General features: G+C 42.8%; 1 protein-coding gene across 5 annotated transcripts in view; it reads left to right on the top strand.

The window, feature by feature from the left end:
- The window catches only part of Tnc (tenascin C), an 88387-nt gene extending 66672 nt beyond the window's left edge, over positions 1-21715 (top strand). For all 5 annotated transcript variants that reach the window (XM_028779900.1, XM_028779902.1, XM_028779899.1 and 2 more), the window contains 11 exons: positions 4972-5094; positions 6210-6353; positions 8535-8654; positions 10499-10642; positions 11388-11518; positions 14359-14491; positions 15047-15198; positions 16013-16109; positions 16874-17035; positions 19493-19656; positions 20969-21715. In XM_028779900.1, coding sequence (XP_028635733.1) covers positions 4972-5094; positions 6210-6353; positions 8535-8654; positions 10499-10642; positions 11388-11518; positions 14359-14491; positions 15047-15198; positions 16013-16109; positions 16874-17035; positions 19493-19656; positions 20969-21079 — 1481 coding nt within the window. In that variant the 3' untranslated portion in view covers positions 21080-21715. The remainder of the gene's footprint in view (positions 1-4971; positions 5095-6209; positions 6354-8534; positions 8655-10498; positions 10643-11387; positions 11519-14358; positions 14492-15046; positions 15199-16012; positions 16110-16873; positions 17036-19492; positions 19657-20968) is intronic.
- The last annotated feature ends 5381 nt before the right edge of the window (positions 21716-27096 follow it).

Here is a 27096-nt window from a genome sequence, read left to right as displayed (position 1 = left end):
CTCTCTCTCTCTCTCTCTCTCTCTCTCTCTCTCTCTCTCTCTCTCTCATGTGTGTGTGTGTACATTTGATAGAAACAAAGACACAGACTCTTATATAAATATATAAATTTAGTATACATATATTGCAAAAGTCTGAGTATGCAGGTGCTCATGCCTACATGTGCACAGAGGCCAGAGGAGAAAGCAGGGTGTCCTGCTCTATCACTATCTACCTATTGAGACAAGGTATCTCACTGACCCTGGAACTAGGCTTTTGGCCAGCAAGCTCCAGGGATTTCCCCGTACATATGTGCACATACCTCTGGAGTTATACACACATGGCCACTGTGCCTGGCTTCTTATGTAGGTGCAAGAGGCTTCTACCCAGCACCTCATACTTCCCACTGATCCAACTCCCCAGCCCACCATACTTTTCTATATTGTACCTCTGACTGAGACCCAGGTCTTACCAGTCCAGCTAGACTGAGAGGCCAGCAGGTCCCAGGGATCCTGTCACTGCCTCCCCAATGATTAGATTACAAGTGTGACACCTTGTCTAGTGTTTTGCATGCCTGCTGTGGTTGTATTCAGATCAGCATGATTATGCAGTAACTATCATCTCAGCAGCATGACAAGATATAGTATTGTGACAAGAGACAGGAGACAACAACCTGCAAGAATCTACCCACAGAAACTATAGCCAGTGCTTGTAGACATGGAGACAGTACATTAACGTATCAAGAGGAAAGACGTTGCTCGTTCTGCATACAGCACCCCCAGTTCATACACTGGTTGCACAATGATTAGCATAGCTGTGCTCCAGAGTGTCTCACCCCAACGTTGATCTCCATCCCCCTGTGGCTGCCAAAGAATGGCTCCAGATCAGCAGCAGGGACTGATCTTGGTTTATAAACACTGCTCTTCAAAGTTTTGATCACTGATTTTGTTTTGCTGATTTTTTCTTCTATAATCCCTGTAGTTCTAAAGCAAAAACAAAGAGAATAATCATGAGTTGATTTGCTCTTTTAGGAACAAAAGAAAAACCAGAGCCTGCTTTGTTAGGATGACACCCCGCCTTGGGCTCCTCTCTGTGAAATCTTAAATTCACAGCCAAAGAAAAAAGCACATATGTGTATATGCACTATGTGTAAGCACTGTGTGCCTGCACACCTATGCTCCAGGACAAGGAGAGACCAAAAGACATGATGTAAGCACAGCAAGGACATGCCTAACCTCACCTTCAGTCCACAGCTTCAAGTGTCCCTTTTATCTGTTCAACCCCGTCCTCCTCTTTCTCTTTCCTCAAACCACCATCAGTCCTCCTTAAAGGCAACCTGCCCCTCTAACCTCCTGATTATGGTCTGCTATGATTCCTCCTTGTAACATATTTCTGTCTGGCTATCAGCAGCCCACCCTTGAGTATCCACAGCAGCAAGGAAGGCAGTGCAAGCTAGTGGTTAGCCAGTGGTCTCTGGGCAAACTCTCAGAGCCTAGCCATGTTTCTGCCAGTTAGCAGCTGTGTGACCTTGACCTTGAGCAAATCCCAAGACCCTCATCTGGAAGACAAAATTTAGCTCAAAGGTCACCATAAGATTTAAACAGGACATGAATAGTGTGTGTTTAACTCTTCCCTTGCCTGTTGCTACAATGCTAGCTATTATATGCTTGGTGAGTTGTAAGTTTTATTTTTAATGAACAACAAAAAGTAAATGTTTCCAGGAATATAACAGTGGACTCTGACCATGTAGCTGCACAATGGTTCTGTCTAGAGGTAGTACATAATATCACTTTCTTGTCTCTCTAGAAACATACAAATAGAGAAAATGTAACTTGTTGAATTCTTTGAGCAGAAGCTTCTTCCTCCTCTAGGAAGATAAATACTTCCAGGTTCCTGTGCACAATTTTAAAGGTTTCTTCAAAATAGGCAAGCAGTCCCATTACTGTGACTGTCGTTCTCTTCCAGAGACCCTTGCAGCCCATCAAAGGTGTTCAGAGTAAGGGCCTGAAAGTATTTCCTTGGTCTGTCCCAGTCTCCATCAATACAGTCATGTTCCCAGGGCTCTCTTCCAATCATGAGGCCCAAAGTGTAGTTGATGCCTCTTTTCTCGAACTCTAGGACAGTCTCCATTCTAACCTCCCCACATTTCCCAGTCAGGCACCCTCTAAACTTCTCAGCCCTATTTTAATCAAGATAAACTTGAAGCCACACTACACAGTTGCAATTCCATTGTTTCTGGAAGCTGGTCAGCACACTTTTGGGAATATCTACTCAGCAAATCTCCCTTCCACATGACATAGGCTCTTCATGTTCAACATCTCTGATTCAGAGTCACATCTTTTTCAGGAAACATAAAGATGGAAATCGTCAACTGAGAAGCACATGATATATGCCACACACAGCCAGGCACTTCACTAAATGTCCAGAACACTGGCAGACCAAAGGAGAGTCATGTTCAGCTCCATTTCACAGATGTAAATACCAAGTCCCAGTATGCTAAGATGTCTGTAGGAGATAAACCTATGGTGGAACTCTAACCAAGGTTATTTCTACTTCAAAGTTCTTGCCGATAAATCTATCAGCTATCTCCTAATTGAGCATAAGCCTAACGCATATTGCCAATAACAAAAGGCATTCATTATAGATTCTGAGAAGCAAGGTTTTACATGGAGAGCAAGCAAGTTTATGCATTTAGCTACTGGAAGTTCTTTTCTTTTATTATTGAGTCTAATTGTAAAGAAAGCATTATTACAGAGGTCTCTCTAACTCTTGAGTGTGTGTGTGTGTGTGTGTGTGTGTGTGTGTGCATGACACGCATGTATGTTCACATCTGTGGTACCATAGATGTCTGAAAGATGCAGCTGCATGTGTGTTTGTGCTTATAGAGGCAAAGGTTGTATGTCTTCCTCTATCACATTCCATCTTCTATATTGAGACAAGATCTCGCACTAAAACCCAGGGGTTGCCAAGTCAGTGGGTGTAGCTACCTGAAGCTCATAGAAGGGGAGGAGTTCTCTTTCCTCTGCTTCCTGAGAACTGGGGTTATAGACAGGTCATTGTGTCTACCCAGCTTGTAGGTAGATACTGGACATCTAAGCTCAGACTCTCATATTTGTACAATTAGACATTTAGTGTTATGCCACATCCCCAGCCCCTCTCCAACTTTTAATAGGTGTGACTCTGGTGTTCTGTGCTTAGCTATCTGTTGTAGGGCTCCAGACTTGTGGACCCATAGTAGAAAATTACACAATGAAGGAACAAACACCTAGGAAGCTCTTTAGTATAAAAATATCATGCCCACTGCTCCTGGAACTCCACCACTATTGCAACATTGCTACAGATGATGCCTGGTGGCTTTCCTACCACCCCTTACCAAACACATGCCCCTGAGTAAGTAACAGATGAGGTCATTGATTCTTATAGCACATAAGACAGTGTAGATATTATTGCCACTGTTGAGATGAGAAACTGGGATCTCAAGAAGAAATCTGTGTTTATAAGACACAGATTCTAAAATGTAGCATAACCTACATCAGCCAGCAAGGTTTCCAGTTAGAACAAGTCAGTGAATTGAGTAAGCAGAGGAAAATCCCCCGAGGCAGAGTTTATGTACATCAGTAGGGTCCACTCTCAACTAGACTCATCTAGATCTTTTCTGGGAGGTCCCTGTGTAAGAAAAGGTCACAGGAGGAAGAAAACAGAGAGGACAATTGCATCTAGTGAATTCTCTGCATGCCAGAGTCTATACTAAAGGTTTTACATCCATTATCTTCACTAATCCTCAAAACATTCCTGTGGGTACCACTTTCCCATTGATGGGATGTAGCAACTGAAGCTCATTGAAGGGAAGAGACTTGTCCCAGGCTGCCCAGCCTCTCAGTGGTATTTGAACAATTAAGATCTTGTAGGTTCCTTAGACTCTGTGGCTTACAAAAGAAAGAATTTGCCATGGACTGGGAGAATAAGAAAAGGAGAGGTAGGGACAGAGATCAAGGTAGTTTCTAGGTGACTGAAAAAAAGTCATAGGAGCAAATGTCTTAGGTGAGAGAAAAAGTCAGAGATGGGTGTCGAAAAAAATCTCTCCAAAAAACTCTACATGTTTCCAAGCTTAATGACCAACACAGGCTGAAGCAGGGAAGTAAGGAGGAAGCAGGGTCTCCAGAGCCTGGAAAATGTTTCCTGAGGCAGCATGGTCAGCTGAAGCAAGCAGAATACTAACCCCCTCACCCCCAAAAAAAAGAAATGGAAGGAAGCCAAAGGAAACCAGATTTGGGGAGGAGAAATGAAAGCAACAGAACTGCCCTCTGGTCATGGGCTTCTCCTCACCAGAGGATCCAGTGTCCACTGGTATAAGTTTAGTTTTGATATGACCTTGCTTCTTGGCTTTGAATCTCCTTGAAGATACAGAGTAGGCAGTCAAAATTAGTTTCCAAATGAGCTTAATTTCCAGATGCCAGGCTGTCCAGTGCAGTGATCCAAAAAGGTCCCATCAGAAGAATGTTACTTAGAGAAGGGAGACTTACTTTGGTCCTTTGTGTAACGGCCACAACCAAATGTTCATCTCATGGGTGTCTATATGAGGAATAAGCCTTATAATCTGCAAAGAACCATACACGTTACATCTTACCATTAAAAAGAAACCAAAAACATCTGAAAAATGCCAAAAATGAAATCAAAGTAAGTTATTAAGATCTGTGAAGTCACTATCTTCTCCTCTCCTCTGTGGAAAGTGGCCAATATGCTAACATCTATCTCAGGTGAAGCCAGATGACCATAAAGCCCATAGTCACCTGGTGTACATAGTCACTGTATCTGCTGTGAGTCTTCTTTCATGTCACAGTGTAACCATGTATCATGCTTTATCTTTCCTGAGGCTTGGTTCAGTCATCAACTCTAGATACTAAAGGCTCCTGAGCAAGGAATCCAGGAAAAAAACTATTGATACACAACATAAGTAACTTTTCAGGGTTTCTGTTTTGTTTTCTCTTTGACAGCTATGGGTTCTCCGAAGGAAATCATGTTCTCAGACATCACTGAAAATGCAGCCACAGTCAGCTGGAGGGCACCTACTGCTCAAGTGGAGAGTTTCCGGATTACTTATGTGCCTGTGACAGGAGGTAGGGGATCTAGAGATTAAAGAGAGTGGGGAGAACATGAAAAATTGGGGTTAAATGGCAAATGAGATCCTGGGTGCTCTTATCACACCTCCTCCAAACATCATGGCTAATGAAAACCACTTCTCTCTTTCTGAGATCATCTAGAAAGATGCCCTTTGTAAAGACATTTTGGAAAAAACTATCTTGGGAAAAGTCACCTTATTAACACTTTTTGTAGCCTTGAAATTGTAAAAAAAAAAAAAAAAAAATTGAGGAAATGGTTTCCTGGTATTTTTTTAACACAAGAACAAGGGAATTTATATAAACAATCCTTTTCCCTTGGATCACAGTCATCTGGAAGACTCATCTGAGATAAGTGTGAGGTTTTGCCTTTAGGGACCATATCCTGTCTCACTATAAGATGGAGAACTGAGTCTTAGCAATGTTAGAACTTGGAACACACAGACTTTAATGAAGACCTCAGGGAAGCATAGTCTGAACACAGCCTAGCAGGGTAGTGAGCTGCCTCTTGTTGGAGGTTTGTAAAGACAGACTGGTTGGTAACAGTGACACTGTAGCATCTCCACTGGGCATTTGGCCAGCTGGATTGCAAACTCTTTACCAGTCCTGAAATTCTAAGAAATATAAATTCCAGACTTCCTAATAAATTTAAGCACACATTTAACTGGGACCATCTTTTTTATCATGACTAAATTCTCTCCAAGTAATGGGGTCTGTAGCATCTTAAGTGAACCCAATGAATTAAGTATCTTGGATCTGTACTACATTGTGAACTTCCCATATACTGCATGGAGGGAAAAGAATAAAGAAAATAAAATTTGTGAAACATGCCAACTCCTTCCCGAAAGGAAACTTGCCATTTTTAGTATGCTGTGACTTCATGATTTTTTCCTTTCCTGACTGGGTTTTTGGCATCTTCACCAATGGAAAAAACATTATACAAAAAGTAAGGTCTTTTCCTTCATGCCAGAGGGTGGGATGAAAGGAGAGGAACTCAAGAGAATGAAATTGAATAAAGATATAATTTCATTTCCAAGTTGGGTACACCCTGTTTGGAGGCCAAGACAAGGAAGTGTGGAAGAGGCTCCCCTGATCCTGCTTTCTCTAATCTCCAGGTGCCCCGTCCATGGTGACTGTGGATGGAACGGATACTGAGACCCGACTGGTGAGGCTCAGCCCTGGGGTGGAGTACCACGTCAGTGTGATTGCCATGAAGGGATTCGAAGAGAGTGAGCCGGTCTCAGGGTCTCTAGTTACAGGTGTGTACCCCATCAGTGTTTCATCCTCACCCTCAGCATGATGACTCATGCCTGAGAACTGCAAAAGGCTTGCCCCTGGAGTCCCAGTGGAAAGTGGGCTGGAATTAGAGCATCCAGCACCTCCCTTTGGCTCAGCCTTAGCCTCTAATAAACTAGGTTGCCCCAGAGACATCCTGAATGTCCTCTGGCCTCCATTTCCTCTGCTACTGTGGAAAGGAGCGAAATATAAGAACCATACTGAGTTGAGACCCTAAATCTCCCACGTGTTAGCCACATGAACTAACTTCTCTGAGGTCTGATCAACTTCTCTACAAAATGGGTATGATTCTGCTTCCCTTGTCAGTGTTATAAGGATTCAGTAAACATAAAGACAACTTTACCTGTCACCTGACCCCTTCTCCCTGTTGCTTGGAAGCATTATGAACACCCCCCAGAACTCATGCTTTCCCAGATGTGGGATGGTGAGAACTGTGGTTGCTCTGTCCACTGTTTGGCAGCTGCTGCAATAAAGGCACTGTTGACAGACCTGATGCAGTGTCTCCTCACTGCTGTAGTCATTCCCAGCTTATAGAAGAGGCACCTGAGGCACATGAAGAGATTACAAAGCAACAGGACTGGAAATGTGGAAGAAAACAAGGGTCACTAAGACCAACCCTATCAACCATTTAAAATAAAGGTTGTTTTCCTGTTAAAATCTAATTTAAGAATAATAGATGCTATTGTAGGAGAATGAAGTGGAAAATCTCCCTTCAGAAGTCTCTGTCTCTAAACAATTTGTCCTTTGAGATATGACAAATTGTCCAACCCAGTTCATTCAGTGATCCAAAGAATAGGCCTCCCAGAAATTTTCAAAAATATACTACTTCCATGCAAGAGTTGGTAATGTACAATTAAAACGTCCTATCTGAACTCAAAGTCTTGTCTAGTCTCCACTTGGGCTTCTGTTTTCCCTAAGAAGTCTTACATTGATGATTCTCCACAGCAAGAGGCACAAAAGCTGGGTGTGTCTCCTCCCAAGGCTTCATTGTCACTACCAGTTAAAGAAGGGTCTGTATACACATGAGAGAATCAGGAAGACACTGTGAAAGCAATTATATTGACTCCCTGACACTGATTTCTCACTTCCTGACCCTTCAGCCAGTTCCCTGAGGCTCAGGTACCAGTCTGTGAGCTGAGCTGCTGCTGATGGCTACCCTGTCTCCTAGGCTGTTGCAAGAGTAATTAATCTATTGTTAGAAAAAGTAAGAGAGATCCCATCTTCAGGTCAACTTTCAAGGAAGAAGCTGAACAAGGAACAGGTTTCCTTAAAAGAAGTCCGAGATTAAGACTCCTGGAATATTCTTTGACAATACAGGTCATTTGAAAATAATCCCCAAGGGCCAGAGCAGTGGCTTATCTTCTAAGAGTGTATACTGCCCTTATTTGAGGCCTCAAATTTAATTCCTAGAATCTATAACTGAAGCCTTGAACAGTTGCAATTACATGTACACACCTCATACAGATATATACATATCTGTTGTTTTACACATTTGTCATTGTTGTCTGAGACACTCTTACTATGTGGCTCTGAAGGTCATCAACTCATGATCATCCTGCCTCATCATCTCAAGGATTGAAATAACAGGCTAAAAACTTTTCCAAGTGTATATCATTAATAACAAATGCTGAGAGCTTCCCCTACTAAGTTTTAAAGACATTCTTCAACAAAGCGGCCTTTTCGAAGACATGGAGGCACAGGAAAAGAAGTCACAATAGAATATGAGCCTAGAGACCTCCAGATTATTACCTATAAGATCTCCTAAATAAAAATACCACCCAAAGCCAAGAAAAGCCTCAGGCAGTAGTGACCATACAAGTGTCTTCTGTGTATGATTATTTATGTTCCTTTCCTGGAAAAAAGGAACATGAATCCTGATAGTATCCCTTATCACATACTAACTACTGTTCAGGAACTGCCTATCCATAATATCATGTACAAGTCAAAAAGAAAAGGCCAGCCAGTATTATCATGCCCATTTTACAGGTGAGAAAATAAAGACTAAAAATAACACAACAAGAAAAGGAGTCATGATATAAGCCAGGTTAGCCTGCTCCATGAGCCTGACTCTGAGACCATACAAAAAGATGTCCTCTGATGTAATCTTCTAACAAGATGAACCCTTATCCCATACTTCTTTCCAGCTCTGGATGGTCCATCTGGCCTTCTGACAGCCAACATCACAGACTCAGAAGCCTTGGCTATGTGGCAGCCAGCCATTGCCACTGTGGACAGTTACGTCATCTCCTACACAGGAGAGAGAGGTAAGGTCCTGTCCCATCTTCTCTACACTCTGATGAGGGTTTATCTTGCTGCAGACTCCTCCCATTCCCCCTTCAACATGCCATGGGATGACAAAGCCCAGTGGTACACTGTAAGGACCAGTAATGTCTTTGCCTGTCTCCACTGTATCCTCAAGAGACTTGAGTAAGCCATTCAAGTGAAAAGAAAAAGAAAAATCAGGCACATTTGGAGCTTTGCACATTTTGCTGACCTGTCCCACCTCTTATGAGTTACTTATCTCATTGTTGTGACCAAATACCTGACAACCAACTTAAGGTTTTCTCTGGATTCTAATTCAAGAAAGTAACTCCTACATTTCAAGGAAGTGCTGGCAGCAGTAACAGGAAGCTGCTAGTCACAAGGTATCCACAGTCAGGAAGCAGGAAATGGGGCCAGAGACAAAACCTTAAGGCCTACCTCAGGTGGCTTACTTCCTTAAGCAGTCTCCACCTCCTCACTAAACCAAAACCTTCTCAAACAAGGCTACCAACTAGGAACAAAGTTTTCAAACACAGGAACCTGTGGGGACCTTTCATATTCAAAGCACATCAGGGAAGGACAGTCTCTCAAGGAAGTAGTTCTTATTCTATACAAAGAAGGTTTCCAGAAACTCATGTCTAAGGAGTCCTAGGGTGCCTAACCTTCTCAGAGGCTGTGGGAGGGCCTAACTGATACAAACTTGATTGAAAGAATCTGCTTTTCCCATCTGCAACCATCTGTACCAACTTACCCAGAGGGCAAATTAAACTCTTACTGAGACCATCAACCAAACACAACCACCAGGAAGTAAATCAGATGCAATCAAATGCAAATCAACTGAGGAAAAATAGCCCCTTTCTCTAATCCCCTTAGTACATTTAGGAGGAGCTAGTCTAGAAAGGATTCTGTTATTTCATTTTCCAAGTGTCCTATTTTATGGCTCAAGATTGCTTGGCTTTCACTGACAATAGTACACGACACTATATCCTGTGGTGGTGGGGGAGCTCTGAAAATCTTAGTTTAGCTCTGGCAAAACCCTGAGTTTCATGAGAAGAGAGAAGAGGTGAGGCAAGAGGAGAAAATTCAGCTTATCCACACTCCTCTTTGTTATTCCCTGTAAGGAAATTCTTCTGAGAGAGGGAGGATGGTATCATCTTCCCCTGAACATCAGCTTATGTTTGAAGGGAATAGTGGAAACTTTAGATCAGAACTAATCAAGACATGGCTAAAGAGGGCAGGGCTTGTTGAGAATGAGGCAAAGCGAGCCAACTTATACAGTTTGTCAGTGACTTCCCTGGTTTTTACATGCAAAGTTCTCTGCCTGTGAAATACCAGTCTTAACAAAGCAGAATGGGAGTCTCCTATGACATTGAGATGGATATTTTTGCCAAGGCAAGGGACCCAATAGGCCTGAAAGCCATTGTTGGGCTCTGTTGCCCATCACTGCCACCCCTCAGACTCAACTATTTGGTAATCCTTGATTGGGCAGCATTTGGTACTTTGGAAAATGAATCATGCATAGAGAAAAAGGGGTGAGGCTAGAAGTGGCACAAGCTGAATTTGAGCCTGAGTCCCAAGGCCTCAAGCACAACGCTTTTCCAGCCAGTTTACCACACTGCATGGGAAAACATCTCCCCGTCTTTCCAATCTGTTGAGAAAAAAAAAATCCAGTCTCTGTATGATCCACTTTTTATCACATGAGTGCTCAAGAGAGAGAAAAGTCTATGAGTCACCTTAGAAGTCCAACCTTCTTTGCTGTGGGGTCACCAAAAGGTTATGTCCTAGAAGGAGGTATATGTGCTATTTGCCAAGGGGTAACTGCCACATGTGTGTGTTTCATACTTAGTGCCAGAAGTTACACGCACAGTGTCTGGGAATACAGTGGAGTACGAGCTACATGACCTGGAGCCTGCTACAGAGTACATACTGAGTATCTTTGCAGAGAAAGGAGAGCAGAAGAGCTCCATCATCGCTACCAAGTTTACCACAGGTACCAAGATACTCAGAGTGGAAGTCTTCCTTTCTGAATTGCCCACCCACAGCCTGCATCTTAAACCACATCCCCTCCCCTGCTCTTCCTCCCTAAGTCAGGCCCTTGTAGTGTACTGACATGAGTATGAGTTAAATTCGCCAGTGCCCACTCAATCAAGACCCAAAGAAGCATACCATTTCCCCTTGAACTGAAATGACCCAATGGCTGAGAAAAGGATATTTAAAGGAAGGTTTTGTAAGTAGAAAAACACTCCCTACCTGCTCTAAAGCCAGCATTTAATGATCCATGCTCCAGGCTGGGAAATAGTTTTTAAGAATTTTTCAGGGTAGTTTTCTTAGACGTTCATTGGGGTTTTATGTATTGAGATCTTTTTTACAAAGTTCAACATTTGGGGAAGTAAAGAATTGTCCCTTCTGTTGGGATGAGGGCCAACTGCATGGGAAGTTTCATACTTAGCCCTCTCAGTGAGAAACAATGAGCCAGTAATGATCTTCAGAGCTGTTTTTCTCCTCAAATTCAACTGAAACCACCCAGGAACCTGTGGGGCTTTTGGACCCTTGAGGTGATAGGACTTATATAAACTTTAACCTTGGAGATCAATGGTTCAAGTTCCTCATCTATAGTTGGAAGGGGTTGTTGTCCAAGGCCATGCTCAGTGTTAAGGAACAGACTTGAGACCAGTTATCTTCTTGCTGTCTGCTCTACACCTGCTAGCTCACTTGCTACATACTGTTTTCTCCAGAACTTGATTCCCCAAGAGAATTGACTGCTACTGAGGTTCAGTCAGAAACTGCCCTCCTCACCTGGAGACCTCCCCGGGCATCGGTCACTGGTTACCTCCTGGTCTATGAATCTGTGGACGGTACAGTCAAGGTATCTGTAAATCACACTTTTCTGTGCAAAACATCTGCATAATCATCAAAGTAGGAAAGGATTAGATCATATTGTTTCTTCACTCCAATACAACTAAAGACATAAAAAAAAAAAAACAACCTAGTAGAGGCTGGATGTATTATCAGACCTGGTGAGTCATGCACCACATTCTTGACTTTCTCCCTTTAACTAGGCCCAAGCTATCTGAGAGATAGCCAAGATCAACAGCAGTGTTTTTATGAGTCGACCTTTTAGGAGTTGGGCTCATGGTCATCCAATGTTTCATTGAGAAAGTACCAACAGCCTCTTCCGTATCTTTGCCACGTACAGTGTCACCACCTGACCTACTGTGATGTATCTCACCTCATCCTTGCAATGTCACTGTTAAGACCAGCTACATCTATTGTTAATATTTCCTGTGTTCTCCCTTCCATGAACTTTTCTGTATTTTTAAGCTAGCTTGCTTATTCTCTTAGTACTTAGTTTTTTTTGCAGCATCTCCCCTAGATTCAGTGTATCTGCTTCACTTTATCTGAGAAATGCATGTCCCTGATACTGTAGTCTATAGCTCAGGTTATGTTTCTTCTAGATTTAATGAGTTCCGTTGCTGTGGTTCAGTCTGGTCTCCCTTGTTCACACTAGAAACTTCTTTGCAGTGTCTCTTGCTCCTGGCTTATCCTTTCATACTTAAGCCAAGAACAAAGAATCCGATTAGAAGTTCAGCAGCACATAAGGGTTTGTCAGTGCTGGGGGTTCATTGTAAAGATCAGCTGCTGTGTACATGGCAATTTGTGGAGGAGCCTCATAGAGCTTAGGCTCTTACTGTATACAAGTTTTGCTTGCTCGTACACTTCTAGTGTGGTACCTTAACCTTCTAACCAGCTGATCTTGGTGGATGTGAATCCAGAGCCTCCACCCTAACTCAGATGCTCTGGAGAGTGAACCTCACCCCTCCATCTGTTCTTGGAGGGGACAAAGAGAATGGGGAATCAAGCTATTTCTCCTACAAAGCTCCTAAACTAACCGTACCTCTCTTGAGTTGTGCTCTACATTGCCTTCAAAGGCAGCTATGCTGTTGAACACATGCATCAGGAGCTTTCTGCTGCTTCCCTGTATGTCAGCTGGCCTGGGGTGGTTGTGCCCACTCCAGTTAGTTCCTAGTATTCTCTGCTTGGGCACTTCAGGAATTGCTTCCTGCGTTGTCCACCTTCTGCCAAGCAAGGTGCAGAGGATCTATCTGTTTCTGTCTCTTACTCCCTCCTGTTCACTTTTGTAGTTTCATTCCTTATTCTTGATTCCTATTTTATAATTTACGAAAAACACATAGAGGCATACTTGTATTTCTGATCTGCCATTTTTAACCACAAGTAGACACAATTCTAGCCTTTCTGGAGTTGAGATGCACTGAATGAATCCACAGTATGAACTGAAGCTGGTCCTTTATCTTCACGGTGTCAGTATCCATACCTTTAAGATAAGTGCATTGCACTTCTTGACTCCTAAAGTCTTCTGCAGGTTTGGGGTTCTAGGATTGTGCTTCCCGGGATCATGAGCCTCGTTTCAGGCTATTCAGGCTTAGACAACTGAATAAAGAAGCATAGAGCTGAATGCAAGTCTATGCTCAGGCAAGTCAATAAACCTTGCTTTGTTCCCTGAGAGTTGATCCTTCCCCAGCAACCAGAGCTGATGGCTACACAAAGGTCACTAGGCCACTGGCATTGAGTGAACACACATAAATTATGGATAAGGTGTTGGGAGACTAGGAGGATGTGACACTATCCTCTGCCATCAACAAATTATGGATTGGGAGCAAGTATCTCAGCTTCTGGGAAATTCAATTCCCACACTGTAAAAATATACATAGCATACCCCTACTCCAGGAAGTCCCTAGAAAGTGAAAGAACCTTCCAGTCTCCTCCACACTGACTTATTATTAACTAAACTGGATTAACTCTGCCTGACAAGTTGCAGAGATCAGAATTGTGTTTGGGCTGCCATGATGGAGGTAGAATTCCAATCTCAAACACCAAGGTCATCTCCTAATAAGAACTGTAACCCAGTGAGGATCTGAGACAAAGTGAATCCTCTAGAATCTGAGTCCAAACACCAGTCTAGACAGCAACCCAGGGACCAGCCACGAGCATAGTTAGTATGGGTCACACATCTGTCCCTCCTGTGTCAGCTCAAGCCTTTATCCTGCCCTACCTACTGGGCTATTAACATAATCTTTTGACTCAAGAGTTCCTCAGCCTGAGTCCTAGTTTCTCTAGATATAAGTCTGCCTCCCTACTGTATGATAATTCAGTTTGTCTACACTGTGACCATGATTATCAGACTATTTTAAATGTTGTGATAAAGGCTAAGCCCTCTTTCAGAACTGCTGACATAAATGGTCTCAATGTCTCTTGCGCCTTGTTCAATTCACCTTACCATCAGCTTAAGCTTCTTAAGCCTCAAGAGCTTAAGCCTGTTCAAAACCTCTCAGACCTCCCAACTCCCTGTTGTCGATAACTGTCAAACTGCATAACATCCCATTAAAGCTGTTTTGTAATCCCCCTTTGCCCATTTCCATTACCCACCGCCACCTAACATTAAGTAGAACCGATGCAAAGAAGTCCTTCTGTATTATTTAAACTTCCTCTGCCTTTCTGATCCCAGAACGTTTACATATGCAGCACTCTTGGTATCTCAGACATTCCAGATCTATACCTGGAGTCTCGTATGCAGTAGGCACTGGGTGGGATTTTGTTAAGTGAATAAATGATTCCATGAGCTAGTGAAAGGGAGCATCTCTACTGTGAGACTATCTGGACCAAACTGATTCTTTCTCCTGCCCGCAGGAAGTCATTGTGGGGCCAGACACCACCTCCTACAGCCTAGCAGACCTGAGCCCATCCACCCACTACACAGCAAGAATCCAGGCATTGAGTGGGTCCCTGAGGAGCAAGTTGATCCAAACCATCTTCACTACAAGTAAGGAGTTCAGAGAGGAACACTGTCTTAAGATCTGACCCTCCCTATAACAGCGAATCAACCTTCCACTTCCCCTTCAACTTCTAGTTTACATCTTTTAAACAAAAACATCTCTAAAACATATCAATTCTCTGTTAGTGCTTAGAAGCCTGGGGAATGTGGATATACGCACCCTAGTAAAAGGGATGGAGGACTAATAAGAGCTCATCTAGATCCAATTCCCACCCCCATATCCTACTGGATACAACTTAGAAGTCATCTATGCTCCATGAGCCTTAGTTTGTTCATCTTAACAATGTGATAAAAAAAAAACACCCCTCCTTCACTAGTATCTTGTGTGAGAAGTTGCAGTGTCATAATTGAATTTCTAGCTTGTTTGTGGCTCTTATACTGTTACGTTTAATATAAGCTCTGTCATGAGGATCACAGACTTAGAGAAGCAGGAACTGTTTGCCTGTAGGAACCTAGCCACTTCACAGATGAACTAAAGTTTGTTGTGACGGTACCTACCTCCTCCCTCCACTCTCAGAGACACTGTTTCTCTTCACCCTGCAGTTGGACTCCTGTACCCATTCCCCAGGGACTGCTCTCAAGCAATGTTGAATGGTGATACCACCTCTGGCCTCTACACCATCTATATAAATGGTGACAAGACCCAAGCACTGGAAGTCTACTGTGATATGACCTCTGATGGAGGTGGATGGATTGTGAGTACCACAGTGGATTTTAGAGCTCCAGGACAGGAGCTTGGATGAGGGGAAATGTGCACTCTCAAATACATGTGCATAAGACTTTGCAAGGTAATCCTTGTCACATGGAAGCCCTTCACAGTTGTCTATTTAAATAGAAAGAAGCAAGAAAGGACTGGAGATGTAGTTCAGTTAGTAGAGCACTTGCTTAGAATGTACAAGGTTTTGAGTTCAATCCCCAGTGCTGCAGAAAACCAAGAATAAAGTTGGTATGTCTGTTTGCACTCAGAAGGTGTAGGCAGAAGGATCAGAAGTTCAAGGTCATCTTAAAATATCACCTTTGAGCCATTCTGGGATAACAGAATGAGGGAGGGAGAGGAACTCTGATATGAATGGCAGTGACAATCAAACCTACTAGTTATAGTAGCCAACACTGGCTGAGTAGTTACTCTTTACAGGCATGTGTTAAGAATTTCAGGACTTACTCCAACCCCACGACCATATTGGCTGAACAGGAATTTTTTTATTAATAAAAGTTGTTTGTAGGTCACCCCCAACCTCTTTTCTACTATTAGCTTCAGTGTGATGGATCATGAAAACTGATGAGCTACATCAACGTCACCAGAACTAAGAAGCATTGTTGTTCCCTAGTTTTCAGACCACCTAGACTTGGGGAGGGGAGGGACATGAAGTGCCCAAAGTTACAAAGTAAATAAATAAGCAATGGAGAAAGCTGGGGATGGATGGATGTTCTTCCCTCAGTCTGATGTTCTTCCTTCCAGAAAGACATCTTCTCTTCCCTTCTATCACTTAAGTACCCATGTTGTTGTAGGTTTTCCTGAGACGAAAAAATGGACATGAGGATTTCTATAGAAACTGGAAGGCCTATGCTGCTGGATTTGGAGACCGCAGAGAAGAATTCTGGCTTGGTAATGCAGCTCTGAAAGTTTGTGACAGATATGCCTATTTCTGTCCTCCTGGTCACTTGCTCTCCTGTAGGGAGCAATGGAGAGAGGAAAGGATTAGAAAGAAAGAAGTTTGGTAGGAGCTACAGAATGTTGGAATAATTAAATGTTCCAGGTCATAAAAAATAAGGCATTATCAAGCCAGGCCCATGGACTAACCTTGCATTAAGTCAGACACTAAACCAATTATGGAACCAACCTTTCTGCTTTCCCCTTGAGCACCAAACACTGAGATGGGTCTCATATCATAATCTTTCACCCAGAACATCCCTGCAAAGAGCAGAATTCCCATCCTACTCATGAGAAAACAGCCCCTCCAGGATGCTGTATGGTTTATCTATGGCAATCTAGACAATGGACAAATACACTGTCATTCAAAATTTCACCAAGCCACATGGACATAACATTGTTCTCTGCACTACTACCTGAACCTGAGACATCCCATCCCAAAGCTATTCATTGCTTCACATTGGTAAGAATTTTAGAGCATACAGGTCATATCCCTGGGTTTATCACCTTTGATCTTCACAATACAATAGGAAGTTGATAAGCAAAGGTGTTGAACTGTTTTCTTCTGAGGCTCAGAAACCGAAGATTTGTTTTGCCTGCCATCATACCAGCAGAGAAGGTTTCAAGCCCAAGTTTGCATGACATGTCCCACTGATGAGTGTTTCCCTACTGCCTCAGTCACCTGTGATTACTTACCAGACATTGTTTGTCATCTACAGGACTGGATAACCTGAGCAAAATCACAGCCCAAGGACAGTACGAGCTCCGGGTGGACCTACAAGACCATGGGGAGTCGGCCTATGCTGTGTATGATAGGTTCAGTGTTGGAGATGCCAAGAGTCGCTACAAGCTGAAGGTAGAAGGATACAGTGGAACAGCAGGTATGGGGTAGCTACACTGTGAGTCTGGAGTCATGAACTTCCTATGTATTCTCTCATTCACCACTCCTGTCTCTGAATCAACAGATATTTGAATGTCTTCTGGATGCTAATCCAAAGAGTTATCATTAAAAAGGTCTGGGCCAACATCTCCAACATCTGGTCTCTGAAATGTAGAGTAGGTTATGAATCATGTCAGCTATGGTTGAATTATAATGAATCATTCCAAAAAAAAAAAAATGTGTTTCTTGTTCTTTGGTAGTTAATAGCTGTAGAGTGGTAGTAGGAATATGGTCTTTCAAAGGCCTCCATCTTCACCAGATGCTTCTTTGTAAGGGGCATATGATGTCTCTTAGAATCTGCTAACGTGTGAATTCTGATATATTGGAATGTCATGGGAAGAGGTTGAGATGTGTTTCTTCTAAGTTCTCTGGTAATGCGTAGTTAACCTTTTGACTGTCAAGTGATCTTTTGTTCTTCACCAAAATTATAACCCTAGTGTTCTAGGTTATGATTATGTGATACCCAAGCTATCTGACAATATTTAGTAACGGGAGGTCTTACTTATGACTGTAGCCAGATACCTTTGTATATGAGGGACATGCCTACTTATACTATTTGGGAGGTGATAGAGGTTTTTGTCATTGACTTAAAGTGGCCTTTGTGTAGCTTTCTGGCTCCACATTAAAGGATAAACTAATAAGGAAGCCATCTTAGCAAGGCTATGGGGTGGCATCTTTCTCTGTAGGTATTTTCAACTATTGAACCCTCATAAGCATCTTTTAAGAAAAATGATATAAAGATGAGAAAAGTGGCTTGAGAAAGTTCAGGAAATTTCAACTCACATCTCACATAAGGAGCATGAATGTGTGTGTGTGTGTGTGTGTGTGTGTGTGTGTGTGTGCATGGCCCTGGTCATGCATGCCTAGAGAAGAGTGGAAAAAAGAAGGTGCTGGGTCAAGAATGCAGACCACCTCATGAAAGCCACGGCCTCTTTGGGTGGCCTTATTTTATGATTATTTAAACAGGAGACAGGTTTGTGACCCCTCTGGGAACCCCTCCAGAAAGGAAAAAGTCTTCACCTTTGACTAATAGGTGCCAAAGCCAGGTTGCAGTGAAAAGGACACAAAGCTCCTTTGAGAGGCAATTTGGTATGATGGAAGAGAGAGAGCCAGGGGTGGAAATTATTTTAGCACTTACATCCCTCAAAAAAAAAAAAAAAAAAAAAAAAAAAAAAAAAAAAATCTGACATTTTATCACCTGACAATAAATACCTCTTTCGCTGAGATCATATCAAGAAAGAAAGATCTTGTTACTTGGCAAGAAAATCCACCAACCAACAAGAATGTGGCTTATGTTTACTTTATATATCTGGTGGAGGAGAACACTGTGGTCTTTCCCTTCACTCAGAGGAACCTTTTCAGGTTGTAGCTTCCTGCATGCTTTGGTGATAGTGCCTCACAGGAAAGCTTCATCAATATCTGCCTGCTCTCCTGTATGTTATGACTATCATCATTAGTTAAAAAGACTGCAAAGGACCTTTGACAGCTTGCTCTAATATCTCAGCATCAAATACCTGAATATCTTAGAATGTTTGCACACAGCCCTATGGCTTGGGAGTAAGAAGGACCCAGACAATATTCCCAAGTAGCACTATATGAAAACGAGATTCTTAGGTAAGAATCAGATAACACCAACCTGGTAAACACTCTTTTAAAATGATTATGAGATACCCAGACTATCTGACAATATTTAATAACTGAAGGTCTTAATTATGACTGTAGCCAGACACTTTTGTATATGAGGGACATGCCCACTGTTACATTTTTATTTTGTTTGGAACTTTACAGGGTCTCACCAGGAAGCCTATGTTGGCCTCAAATGTGTGCACTCTCTCTCTTAGCCTGTCCTACCACATGCTGGGATTACAGATGTTCACCACCATACCTGACACACATCGTTATTAAATGCAAATTTCTCACCTTATCCTCGTAGGTCTTTTATGCAAAGCAAATAGAGACAAATCATAACAACTCTGGCTCTTTATATGTCACTTCTCCCTGCCCAGAAAAAAAAATCATATCTGGTATTAGACACCGCTATGAGGTAGACAGAATCCACTGGATGTCTGCATTTTTCAGATGAGAAAATGAAGGTTTAGAGGAAGCTCAGCCTGTGCCAGGTCACAATTAGAAAGGCAAAGAGACAGACTTGAATGGAATTTTCCAGAACCACCTGCAGCCTTCTTTCTTAACATATAACAATGCTTCTGTCAGAGATAAGTCTTGGAGTAGCATTCATGTCCCTGCTTTGATCCTCAATCCAGTCTGAGGTTCAGTGCCAGCATACCCAAGGATCTTTCAGTTCTCGCCTTTGATTCTGCCCTTGACAACCTTAGGAGACTTTGATCTGGGGGAGTCTTTATTCTCTCTTCTCTTTCTCTTTTTTATTCTCAATCAGGTGACTCCATGAACTATCACAATGGTCGATCTTTCTCCACCTATGACAAGGACACAGACTCAGCCATCACCAACTGTGCCCTGTCCTACAAAGGAGCTTTCTGGTATAAGAACTGTCATCGTGTCAACCTGATGGGCAGATATGGAGACAATAACCACAGTCAGGTGAGTAGTCTCGCAAGGCTGGGAAAGCAAGATGTGGGTGAGGGAAGGACGCTTCAGTTAGAAAATGTGTTATCTTCCAACACAGTGAGAACTCTCAATGACGTGGTGGATGAGTGAGCTAAGAGAAAAACAGTACATATTAACTCTTAGAGAACCCAAGGGAACCACTGTCCAAAAAGGCCACAAATTTAGAATTTTCCACACAGATAAGATTACTGAGAACTCTGTAAAGCTGATCAAAGTGGATGCTATTCAAGGGACACAGGGATGATATAAACCCTGGCAGAGCACAGGCCTACAAGCATCTTCATAGTCCCAAGAAGGACCTAGGCGGAAGGCATGAACTTCAAATCCCCTTTGTTTTGCAAAGGTACTCACACCCTGTGAGAGGTGGCCTTCCTGAGGTCCCAGAGTGATTTTAGAAGCATATGTAACCCTTCATACGCCTTACCTAACCCACCCCCGACTTTTTCTATGAATCTCATACAAGTCTCATACGACTCCCACCGTAGCAGATTTCTGAGCTCAAGAAAATAAAAATTAAATGGAGTAAAATTGAGGCCCACAGGACTTATGGCTGTTCAAGACCCTTTATCTCTTACACAAGTGTATATTTGTGTGTGTATGTTTGTGTATGTGTGTGTACATGGTATATGTATAGGGACACACACATATAGACAACTATGAAGTCTGCTCTATCCTCTCACCTTTCTTGTGGGTTCTCAGGATGTAACTCAGGTCTCCAGACTTGAGAGGCAGACTCCTTTACTTTCTGAGCCATCCTTTCAGCCCTCACATGGAAGTGCTGAAACACAATCCTAACCCTGCACATCAGGTTGCAAAGCAACGCTTGTGTTCTACCTGAATTCTTTTTTTGCTGTTCTATGTCAAACCTTAGGAAAATGCCCCATGGGAATCCTGTGAATTAAAACACACACACACACACACTCATACACTCATACACTCAGCTGCTCAATTCTATAACCTCATCATGACTTGAATTCTTATACCCTTTTTCTTAGAAATTAATGTCAGCCACCACTTTATTTCAGGATGGCTGTCCAAGGCACTGTGCAAACTGTGATGACTCTTAGTGATGGGTAAAGAGTTAGTTTAGATTCTGCTGGCCCATTTGAAAGTTTTCACAACACAGGCCAGCAGAGACAGAGTCAAGACACAGCTGCCTGCGAAATGCCAAGTGGTTATACGTTGAAACAAACCCTTTTGTGTTTTGATGACTAAATGGTGATGGTCCGTGAACATGTCTCCAAATAACTAACTCAGAGGGCTACGGGTTTTTCCCCCCCCACAGGGCGTTAACTGGTTCCATTGGAAGGGCCACGAGTACTCAATCCAGTTTGCTGAGATGAAATTGAGACCCAGCAACTTCCGAAATCTGGAAGGCAGGCGTAAGCGGGCATAAATTCCAGGGACAATTTGGTGAGAGAGGAATGGGGCCCAGAGAAAAGAAAGGATTTTTACCAAAGCATCAACACAACTAGTCCAACGGTGAAGCTATCCTTGGGCATTTGGTGGGCGTCCAAGCAGACCATGGATCACTGAGGCACTGACGCAGGCCCCTCTGCGATTACTTCCTTTGCACCAAAGACAACAGTCTGCAACCAGTTTCTGCTTTCTTGTTTGACTGAGCAAAGTCTCCTAGCAGCAGCAACATCGTGATTTTTTACTTCTCTTGGGTGGTTCTGGGAATGGGAGAGGGGCAAGCTGCCTATCCAGTGGACGTGGTCATTTTCAGAGCCAGCTGTATTTTACACAAAGCTGTACAGTTGTTATTGATTGGAGTCACAGAGATAAAACGTGTGTCATTGGAAGTTACCCCTTGTCCCGCTCCCACTGATGTTTTGTACATTTCCTACAACTGAAGTCAGAAAAGTGATATTGTTTAAATTTCAAGGACATTAATATTATTAATATAATAATGGTGATGGTGATGATGAAAACTGAGGACTTTTAAAGAGACATTCCCTTCCCAAACGCATCTGGACAGTACCTGATTGTATTTTGTTTTTGTTTTTTAATAAAAGCACAGTACTTTTCAGCTTGTCTGTCATTTTGATTTTCATTGTCAAGTCTGAATTTTGCCCAAACCAGTATATCAGAACAAAGGGAGGAATGTTGGAAAGGAGAGGGAAGGGGTCACAGGGCTCAATTCCAGGGAAGAAGAGAGAGGAGACAGGAAGCAGAGAGGGAAGTAAACTAGAAGTTTTACAAGGTTGAAAGAACTTACACCCTAAGATTGAGCTTCTTGCTTGTCATTTTAATGATTGCTCTTTTTCTTTCTTTATGATTTATGTTTTAAAGACACGTTCTTTAAAAAGGTGTCTGTTTTCTAGTGCGGCCTGAAAGTTCTACGCTGAGAAAAGGAACATGGGAAAACTTCCCAAATCCAACCAAATCGCCTAACTTCTGTGAGCCTCAATTCCCTATTCTGTGAAGGAAATGCCCACTTCTTATTTGTAGTCTTTCCATGAAGAGTAAACTTTGCAGTCAGGAGAGGACTCTAGCCCTGTGCTTGACGCACACGAAGGCAATGAGTTTTAGCTAGCTTACTGTCACTTCCTATGGAATGACTCACAGACTTGAAGGCAATGAGTTTTAGCTAGCTTTACTGTCACTTCCTATGGAATGACTCACAGACTTGGCTATGGTTACTTAACCAGTTAGTAAACAGAACTGTTTAAACCTGTGCCTTTGACTCCAATGTCTCTATTCCCTCTCTAGCCAGGCCCTGATGAAAATCTCTCCCTTTCGGTTTTTGATGTGCCACAGTGACAGGCCTCTAGTTACAAATTAGAGAGTTGGGGAAATTCAACTGTCTGGTGTGTGGGACACTCTTGAATTATTAAATCTAGAAAATATGCCAGAATTGTCTCCTTCTCTCTCTACATCAAAGGACCTAAACAGAAGAGAGCTCCAAACACAGCCCAGACACTTAATGGTACCATGTACTCCCTACCCAGCCCAGCAGCAACGCCTGTTCAGCAACGCAGTGAGTCAGAATTATGGGCTGCAGCATTTCCCTTCAAACTAATCACAGGGCAATCCCTCACTCATAGTCTTAAAGATTCTCAGCAAATTGACATATTTAATGAAAGTGTTTGGGCCTCTGGGACCTCGTTCAAATGGAATGTAGTGGTTAAGAAGCCAGGACGAGAGGAATTCATGGCTCCAGCCAGATCTTCTGCTGCTGGGTTTATCTTGCTTTAATAAATGCTGTCACGTTATATACACAATTTGCTGTTCCAGATCATAAGACCCATAACCTGCGACTCAGCCATAGCAACACTTTCCTGGCTGCACAAACCCAAACAAAGGGCTCCCTGTAACAACTAGGCCTCAAGAGCGAGGTCTTAAGAGCAAGGCTTAACTCTCCACTGGCCACTGACTTGGAAGTTCCTGAGCCCAAATCCCTTCTCTCTTCAGTGCTCTAAATAGGCCTAACTTCTAAGATGCCTCCTAGAACCCATACAAGAATCAAATTATCATTAGAAAAGGGACTATATCAGACAAGAGTCCATTGTTAGAGCCTTGAGAAGAGTTTAGACACCCTTAAAGCAGTGGTTCTTAACCCATGGGTCATGACCCCTTTGGGAGTCACATATCAGTTATTTACATTATGATTCATAACAGTAACAAAATTACAACTATGAAATAATTTAATGTTTGGGAGGTACCACAACATGAGGAACTGTATTAAAGAGTCATAGCATTAGGATAGTTGAGAACCACTGCCTTAAATGGAGATGGGGTAACAAAGGGGTCTGAGACTACAATGTTCAAAGATCAATACACCCTTCAGTCTCTAACCCTGTAGCTTTTTCAAGCAATTGCTTCCAACTGAGAAAGTCTCTTAGAACTGTACTCCACACATAAGTTTGTCCACTGACATGAACCAAACACAATCACCCCTGAGATTAATATCCAAGTTGTTCAGTGGCCCCTAAGATCCTTTGGTCATCCACTCTTCTCTTTTCTCCTTGTTCTGTGGTCCACTCCAAGGTTATTCTTGTAAATTATACCAATGCCTCCCAGCATCTGGTAGTGTGATAAATGGGAGGCACCAGCAGTACACTGAAGAGAGATGGAGGGTTGGAGTGAGCCAAGGAACCTATCTTTCAATTCCATCTCTTTGTGGTAGGATTGGGATGACAGACTATCTCCTAAAGTTCGTCAGTAGCCAGTACATATCTCTTTCCTCCTTGAAGTTCAGACAGCTGACCTTCACATCTAGCCCTTCAGACCCACAGAGTTGCTGCCCCACCTCATAGACTTGGGGAGCTGTGCTGGCCCTGTGTCTCTGCTCCACTGGTAGGCATCTTTGGAGATAGTCCCTTGCTCAGACTTCTCAGAGACCCTGACAGGTGGCTTCACTCTTGGAATTGCCTGGATTCTTGGTGCCATTATTAAGCCTAAATTTTTCCTATACATTCTCATTCTTATCTCTTTTCCCTTACGCTAGTGACCATTAGTCATTTAACGAATTCCTAGCATCCAAATTCCTATCTATATTTAGAAGACTTTCCAGTAGATAAGGACCCTACAGTCCCATGAAGACCAAGAGAAAAACACTTCTTTCTCCTCCTGATTGTCAATTTATTATTATTATTATTATTATTATTATTATTGACCAAGGAATATATTAATAAATCAAAGGGCTCCTGAGATTGGCTTCCCCGTAGTATTTAGCTGAGGGGTGTCTGTGACCTTCATCCATATCTGGCTGTTCCACAGGAAAGAGCCACAAATGACCAGTCTAGTTCACTGAGTTGAAGCCGAGGCCCAACAGCTTCTTACATATGGAGGGTAGACAACATCACCTTAGAGGCAGACATGACCCTATATGACTTTGTACTCTCTGAAGCAGTGCTTTAGAAGACCTGAAGGAGAAAACTCCCTTGATCCTCTCTATACTCAGCCCTGACAAGCATGACTAGGTTGACAAAGCCTAGAAAATAAGTAAGGCATAAGGCAATTGTTTCTGAAGACATTTTATAGAAGACTAGATACTAAGCATCCTAAGTCATCAATAATTCCATCCATTGATATATTCAGACTTTGAACAGAGTATTATGAGATAGTACAACAAAGGAAGGTGAGATGTGACTAGGAACGTTCAGCCACTGTGTATGCCTTTGAAGGATCTATCTTAACCCCTGTCCCTTCTCCTTCACGTCCACCATGATGTTCTTCCTTACCACAGATGTAAAGTGAATTCTTTTAATATAAATGTAAATAATGAATTAATCCAGTGGCAGTATTCCTTTACCTTTTCTAAGCCCCAATAGCTACTCAGGGAAACCAAAATTCACTTCAGGCTACACCTCCACAGCTGAGCAGTTAAGTGATCTTCCTTAACTTCTAAACTATTCTGGCTCCCTCCCAGCCAGGAACCCATGATACTTGTATATTATTGGTGATCTGGCTCTTTGGGCTTCAGATGTTTTTTTCTCATGGTGTCTTCTCAGACTCTCTACTCGTGGTGATCTTTCTGAACTTTTCCTTGTTCTCTCTCTCCTTCTCCTAGCTGCTGGAAGCTTCTGTCCTCTTCTCTCTTCTGCACAGCCATTAGGTGATGAGCATGTATTGACAAGGCAGAGAATAAATGGTAAGAATTGTTCACAACTTGAGACTGGAGATTCTTAACATAAGCATTACAATGCCACGTTTGGATTGAAACAAGATATGAGGGCAGAGAAGTCAGCATTTGAATAACACAAGGATAACCTTTACACACTGCACAAAAACATTATCCCTACACACGGATTCTGAAACCATGGGTCCAGCCGACCATGGATGGTGCTTGAATAAATTCTCCAAGTTTGAACACTTGGTCCTCAGTTAGTTGCACTGTTAGGGAAGGTTAGGAAACCCTAGGAAGTAAACTCTCACTGGAGGCAGCGGTTCACTGGAGGACAGGCCTTGTGATTTCATAGTACATCCCACTTGTGATTAATAACTCTCTGGTTAATGACTACAGATACAATGTGGCCAGATGGCCTCCTTCTCTTGCCACTAAGCCTTCCTCTCCCATCATGATGGAATGTATCCCCTGAAACTGTAAGCAAGAATATAAACCTTTCTTTTCTGAAATTTGCTTCTTGTCAGGTGTGTTGTTGCAACTATAAAAAAGGGAAACTTACAAATGGAGATCTCTAAAGCAGTGAGCCTAAATATCTTTCCACCCGTGAAATTTCTTTCAGGTTTGGTTACAGTGGTGAACACACCTAAAGAAGAAACTAATGATCGGAGACCTAAATTAGTAGGAGTTCACCAACTGAAAAGAGCATTGGGAAGAGCAGAGCATGCCTGCAGACCCGTGGCTGCCCAGCTGCACAGAGGGATTGTCGGATGCACCAGGGTAAGATGAGGCACAATGTTAGCTACCTTTGCATGACTTTGACAAAATACCTGATTAAAAAAAGCATGAGGAAAAGGAGGATTATTTTAGCTCACAGACTGGGATTATGATCCTCCACAGTGGCAGGGGAAGCTACGGTACAGAGAGCAACCATAGCTAGAAATCAGCAGATGACAGCGCATCCACAAGAGAGCAGGCAGACGCAAAGGTTGGTGCTCAGTTTGTTTTCTCCTTGTTTTGACTTGATCCAGTCCAGGATCCCAGCCCATGGGGTGGAGCTGTATACTGTCAGGATACCTTTCACTCCTTCCGTTGATCCTGTCTGGAAACACCGGTACAGACACATCTAAGGGTGTGCCTCATTAATTCCTGATGGATTTCTTAACCCAACCAAGCTGACAGTGGAAATGAGCAATCATAGTCACAGAGTGGATGAGGCTACATGAAGCAACAAGACCCACCACACAGCCCTCACTGGTCCAGAAAGCAGATTTTAAAAATCTGGTTTCCTGCCTTCAATGTAGAATTGCTATAAGAGGAGTATTATGTTCAAACCTTTTTCCTTAAAACCATGTTGTGGCGCTGCTTGGAAGTGGGCTGGAGATACAACAGAAGAGAGCATACAGGCTGCCTCGGGGGTCCAGGTGAAGGAAAATGAGCTCTGGCTGAGTGTGCAGATTCAACATGGGGTTCTGAGAGGTGAGCAGGCAACACTCATAAGTTTGGGACCACAGAGAGCTTCTCTATACCTTACCCCTATTCCGAGCTGCTTATAATAATTATCAGGGATTTATTTTTTTGAACTCAGCTTGTAGTTTCTATTGGGGCAGCCCAATAAGGGATGTGAGAAGCTGAGTAGAGACTTCATTCACTTGGGGACAGGGTAACAGGAGGGTCCTGAAATGCCAGAACCTTTGTTTCTAGGGTAGGTAAGAAACCCTCTCTTGGTGACTGTGCTTAGCATGAGGCCTAGTAATGAGGTCAAGGTGAAGCCTGTGCTGGATGGCAGGGGTGACGGTGGTGAGGAACAGAGGTGAAGGTGTTGGTAGAACCTTGACTCA

This window comes from Grammomys surdaster, unplaced genomic scaffold (assembly GCF_004785775.1).
Source record: "Grammomys surdaster isolate TR1022 unplaced genomic scaffold, NIH_TR_1.0 363, whole genome shotgun sequence".
NCBI lineage: Eukaryota > Metazoa > Chordata > Mammalia > Rodentia > Muridae > Grammomys > Grammomys surdaster.
This window is presented reverse-complemented; position numbering and strand designations above follow the sequence as displayed.